Here is a 5,837-nt window from a genome sequence, read left to right as displayed (position 1 = left end):
CATGGCATAGAGAGCGCTTTTTTAGAAGCGCCCTCTAAGGTTACCCTTAGAGGGCGCTTTCAATAAAGCGTCCTCTATGGGTGTCCCTTCATTCCTCATTATTTTTTCGCTTCACTTTAGAGGGCGCTTGTTACAAAAGCGCCCTCTAAAGTGCGCTGTCTATTCAAGTTGTTCGCTCCTTATTTTTTCTCTTCACTTTAGAGTGCGCTTTTGTAATAAAGCGCCCTCAAGGGGCGCTGTCTATTCCAGTTTTGGCGTAGTGAAAAGGGAGTTTCAAGATCCTTTGGCCAGAAGCTGTAAAATGGGTGATTCATATTTTAAACAGAAGCCCGACTCTTGCTGTCAAGAACTCACCACCAGAGGAAGCATGGAGCGGAATTAAGCCGTTTGTTTCATATTTTAGAATCTTTGGCAGCATTGGATACGTTCATGTACCTGATCAAAAAAGGAGCAAACTAGATGATAAAAGTATCAAATGTGTGTTGTTGGGTGTAAGTGAGGAGTCTAAGGCCTACAAACTTTATGATCCAATCAAGAAGAAAATTTGGATCAGTACAAATGTTAAATTCCAGGAGGATGCTGCCTGGGATTGGGGTGAAGCAAAAACAAGCATAACACTTGATACAAGTGAGTTGAATCCTTTGGAAGAATCTAGTCAAGAAGATGATGAGATAATCCAAAATTCTAATGATACAACAGCAACTACAAGTGATGCAGCTCCAAACTCAACTTCAAATATGCTGGATTCTAACATTTCAAGAGCTTCAGAAAATTCAGCTTAAGGGAGGACTAGAAGACCACCAATATGGATGAGAGATTATTCACTGTGATGATTTAACTGAGGAAGATGCAATGAATTTTTCCATGTTTACATGTTCAGATCCAGTAAATATAAACAAGCATAAAAAATTCAGCATTGGAGGGATGAATGGATGCTGAAATTCAAGCAATTCAAGGATGATACATGGGAGCTAATTGATCCACCACCAAATTGCAAAGTGTAGGAGTCAAGTGGATTTTCAAAACTAAGTTGAAGGAGACAGGGGAGATTGACAAATTCAAGGCTAGACTCGTAGCAAAAGGCTACACTCAAGAGGAAGGCATAGATTACAGTGAGATCTTTGCGCCAGTCGCTCGTCTTGAAACCATCAGAACTGTTGTTGCATTGGCAGCTACAAAAAGGTGGGGTATTCATCAACTTGATATTAAATCAGCTTTCTTACATGGAGCAATCAACGAAAATGTCTACCTAGAGCAGCCACCAGGTTATGTATCTCGAGGATGTGAGCATCAAGTATACAAGCTTAAGAAAGCCTTGTATGGCCTTTAAGCAGGCTCCTAGAGCATGGTACGCAAGTTGGAATCTTATCTTGCAGCAAATGATTTTTTGTAATGTCCACATGAACATATTTATTTATGAAGAAGAAAGAGAAAGGTGAAATTTTAATTGTGTGTGTTTATGTAGATGATCTTATATATACCGGTAATGATATGTCGATGTTTCAAGAGTTCAAAACTATGATGATGAAAGAATTTGCAATGACTGACTTAGGCAAGATGAGATATTTTTGGGCATTGAAGTTTTGCAAGGTTGCAATGGTATCTTCGTTGGGCAAAAGAATATATTAAGGATATGTTAAACAAATTTAACATATCTGATTGTAATCCCGTGAAGAGTCCTATAGTTCCAGGAAGCAAGTTACTAAAAGAAGACAAAGAAGTGAGGTTGATACGACTCTATTAAAAATGTGGGAAGTCTTATGTACCTCACATCTACAAGACCAGAATTGCATATTCTGTCAGTTTGATAAGTCGCTATGGAAGAGCCAAAAGAGAGTCATTACTTGACAGCAAAACGAATTTTGAGATATCTACAAGGCACCCAAAATCTGGAATTTTCTATAAGGCTGGAGGAAATGAAGAATAATTGCTTATACCGACAATGATTATGCAGGAGACCTTGATGACAGGAAGAGCACTTCGGGCTATGCTTTCTGCTGGGAGGGGGAGTTATTTCTTGGGTGTCGAAGAAGCAGTCGGTTGTTAGCTTATCCCAACAGAAGCAGAGTTTATAGCAGCCGCGTTATGTGCTTGTCAATGTGTTTGGCTGAGAAGAATTTTGGAACATCTAAGTCATTGTCAAGAAGGAGCTACTGTGGTGTTTTGTGATAATGTGTCAACAATTAAATTATCCAAAATTCCAGTTTTGCATGGAAGAAGTAAACATATTGATGTTCGGTTTCATTTTTTGAGAAATTTATGTAATGATGGTGTTATTGAGCTGAATTATTGCAATACAAGAGATCAGTTAGCAGACATCATGACAAAGCCACTTAAAGTTGAAGAATTCCAACATATGTTAAGTGCTCTAGGAATGCTTGATGAGTCTGAGATAAACTGTTGCAAGGAGCATACAGTTTAAGGGAGGAATTGTTGAATAAGTCATTTGATTTTTAGAATTATTTCTATTGTTTGTTTTTAATTAATTGTTTGTTGCTTTCAATTCCTATTTTCTCTCACACTTAGGATATGCTCTTAGTGTGTGAGGTAGTTTCCTATTTTCTAGGTAGTAAGTTGTATTGCTAAGTCTTGCACACACTTAAGATATGTTGTTAGTGTGTGAGATAGTTTCCTATTTTTTAGATAGTCAGTTGTACTGCTAAGTTTATAAACTTGGCCCTTTGATCTAATCAACACGCAGAACATAATCATTTTTCTGTTAACATAAATACACTATTTATAACAACATTCCGCGCACACGAGGTATCGAGTTATATCTCATTTACAAGCACTACTTAGTACTCATAATAACTTCAATTGTTTTAATAAACTGAAATGTTTTGCGAAGTATAAGATTCACATAATCACATATAACCCAAGTAATTTACCTTTTCTTATCCAAGAAATTAAAGAAAAAGATAATAAATAGAGAGATACAAAAAAAAGAAGAAACATTTCCCAATTTCACAGTTCAGATTTAGAATCATCGACATGGATTTTGGAACAATATACAATTATACAGAACAGAAATAACACAGCAGCTTAATAAAATTGAACCTAAAATTCAATAGAAGATTATTCCATCTGATCCTTGTCAGCATCAACCATAGAACTGTGACCTAATGTTGATCCTGATCAGACACCGATCCTGGTTCCATACTCTTGGTCCTTTGGAGACTAGGAGTACGATGAAGCCTACAACGAAATGAACCAGGATGTGTTGTTGGTGAACATAGACAACTAGTTTTGGTCATACTAGGTTGTCTCATAAGTCCACCTTGTCCCACATTAGAACCTCCAACACTACTTGCCATCACTTCACTCTTTGATGGAATCTCAACTTTCATCTCCTTGCTTGTAACTTGATCATTTTCCATTCTCAATTCCACCTAGATGTGTCTTGAAGAGACAAGCAAACTTGGTTAGGAAGAGACAGAAAAATGTAGATATGTAAATGATACAAACAATGTGATTTAGAAACTAGATCAATATACAACACAAAAAGTTAGCTTTATTTCATTGTCACGGTTATGATAATCACATCCATTAATTCTCCTACCTATATTTTGATCACTTTTTAGTTTTTTCAACAACTGGCAACAAGAAATCATATATCTAATAGAGTCACCGTCGTTTAATTTTTCTTTTTATTTTATGATGTTTCATGTATCATGACCTAAATAGGCTTAAACAATGAACAAAATGGTTTTAAGGTCCCACCATTAGGATATATATATTCGAGTGGGAGTCAATTATTATTGATAAAAAATTGATGTGGGTCTCAACTTGAAATTTAAATTTATGCATGTATACCTTGATGTATACCATGATGGATAAGATGCATTTGTTATTATTATACAGTTGTGTCATTATTCAATGTTTGCAATGAAGACAGACAACAACATTGATGAATTTACGATAACTAAGATCACTTTGTCTTTAGAGGATTCGTAACTAGGACCACTTTTAAGATTGACAATAATTTGATAAAAATATATTTTCATTCCTACAAAATTATAAAATTTTGTTTTTCGTTCTCAAAAAAAAGTTAGTTTATTATAAAATTAATATGTATGTAGTTTTTATATATTTTTGTTAATTGTGACAATGTGAAAAACAAAATTAGTTATTTTATATAACAAACTAGTTAGGAATATTTCATGTATAAATTGATTCTTGTAAGATTTAAATTTGTGAAATAAACTTGATTCTTCCTTCTTTCGCTCCTTTTATGGAGCTATAATTTCTTTTTATATAGAGACTTTGAATTACGGGTCCACACGATTTATAGAGCACCAAAATTTGCATTGTTGTAGAATGACAACCACACTATGATACATGTTCCAAGAAAAATGTACTTTTCAATTTTATTAGCAACAAAATAGCATAGTTAATGAGGTGGTTTTTTTGTTGGAAAATGAAGATGATTCATAAGTCTAATCGGTAAGAGCATCAGAATGATACAAGATCTTAGTTCATTGATTTCACACCCTATCAGCAAAAAGCCTTGCCTTGTTGGAACCTTCAAGGATTCATCCCCATTTGCAATTTATAGTGTGAGTCACTAAGCCATTCAAGAAATGCCTGCGCCTAAAACTGAAAAGCAAGTGAGAGGATTTCTCAGACGTTTGAACTACATCTCCAGATTCATTTCTCATAAGACTTCTACTTGTGGCCTTATATTCAAACTTCTTCGAAAAGATCAAGGTTCGTTTAGACGAAAAACTGTCAAAAAGCTTTTATATTATCAAATAATACTTGCTTGAGCCTCCTATTTTGATTCCTCTAGTATAAGGGAGGCCTCTAATTATGTATTTGACTATATTGGAAGATTCCATGGGTTGCATGCTTGGCTAACAAGTAGAAAATATCACACAATTTACTATCTGAGTAAGAAATTCACAGATTGTGAGTGTCGATATGTTATGCTTGAGAAGACTTATTGTGCCTTAGCTTGGGTTTCTCTTCGTCTCCGTCAATATATGTTGAATCATATCACTTGATTGATATCCAAAATGGATCCAATCGAGTATATCTTTGAAAAGCCTACTTTGATCGGAAGAATTGCTCGTTGGAAGATGCTTTTGTCAAAATACGACATTGAGTATCATACCTATAAAGCCTTCAAAGGGAGTATCTTGGTTGGCCATTTGGCTCACTAGCCCATGATGATCACCAATCTATCAAGTTTGACTTCTCGGATGACGATGTGGTGTATTTAAAGGCAAAAGACTGTGATGAACCATTGTTAGAGAAGGGACAGATTCAGGATCCCGTTGGGATTGATATTTGATGGAGTTGTTAATGCTTACGGTAATGGAATTGGGGTCATCATTGTTGCTCCTCATGGTTCCCATATTCCTTTTACCGCAAGGTTGGCATTTAATTGTATAAACAACATGGTGGAGTATGAGGCTTGCATTATGGGTCTCGAAGAAGCTATCGACTTAAGAATCAAGATTCTGGATGTGTATGGAGACTCGACTTTGGTAATCAATCAGATCAAAGGAGAGTGGGGAAACTTGTCAACCGGTGTAATCCTGTACAAAGATTATGCAAGGAGGTTATCAACCTTCTTCAATGAAATTGAGTTTCATCATGACCCCTATGAAGAAAATCAAATGGAAGATGCATTAGCCACTTTGTCCTCTATGATTGTTGTGAACCGGTGGAATGATGTGCCCAAAATTGATGTTATGCGCCTTGATAGAACCACTCATATGTTTTCAGCAGAAAAGGTCAAAGATGATAAGTCATGGTATAATGATATCAAATACTTTATTCATAAGAAAGAGTACCCACTTGGGGCATCGAACAAAGATAAGAAAACTTTGAGA

The 5,837-nt window shown here is 35.6% G+C and overlaps 1 protein-coding gene across 1 annotated transcript; it reads right to left on the bottom strand.

The window, feature by feature from the left end:
• Positions 1-3,066: 3,066 nt before the first annotated feature.
• On the bottom strand, positions 3,067-3,555 carry LOC127085885 (uncharacterized). Its single transcript, XM_051026442.1, has one exon. The coding sequence runs from the start codon at positions 3,375-3,377 to the stop codon at positions 3,120-3,122; it is 258 nt and encodes an 85-aa protein (XP_050882399.1). The 5' UTR covers positions 3,378-3,555; the 3' UTR covers positions 3,067-3,119.
• Positions 3,556-5,837: the final 2,282 nt, after the last annotated feature.

This window comes from Lathyrus oleraceus, chromosome 5, assembly GCF_024323335.1.
Source record: "Lathyrus oleraceus cultivar Zhongwan6 chromosome 5, CAAS_Psat_ZW6_1.0, whole genome shotgun sequence".
Lineage (NCBI taxonomy): Eukaryota > Viridiplantae > Streptophyta > Magnoliopsida > Fabales > Fabaceae > Lathyrus > Lathyrus oleraceus.
This window is presented reverse-complemented; position numbering and strand designations above follow the sequence as displayed.

Excerpts from the sequence above, each read along its gene's own strand:
- LOC127085885 (XM_051026442.1), bottom strand. The coding sequence starts at position 3,377 with ATGGAAAATGATCAAGTTACAAGCAAGGAGATGAAAGTTGAGATTCCA.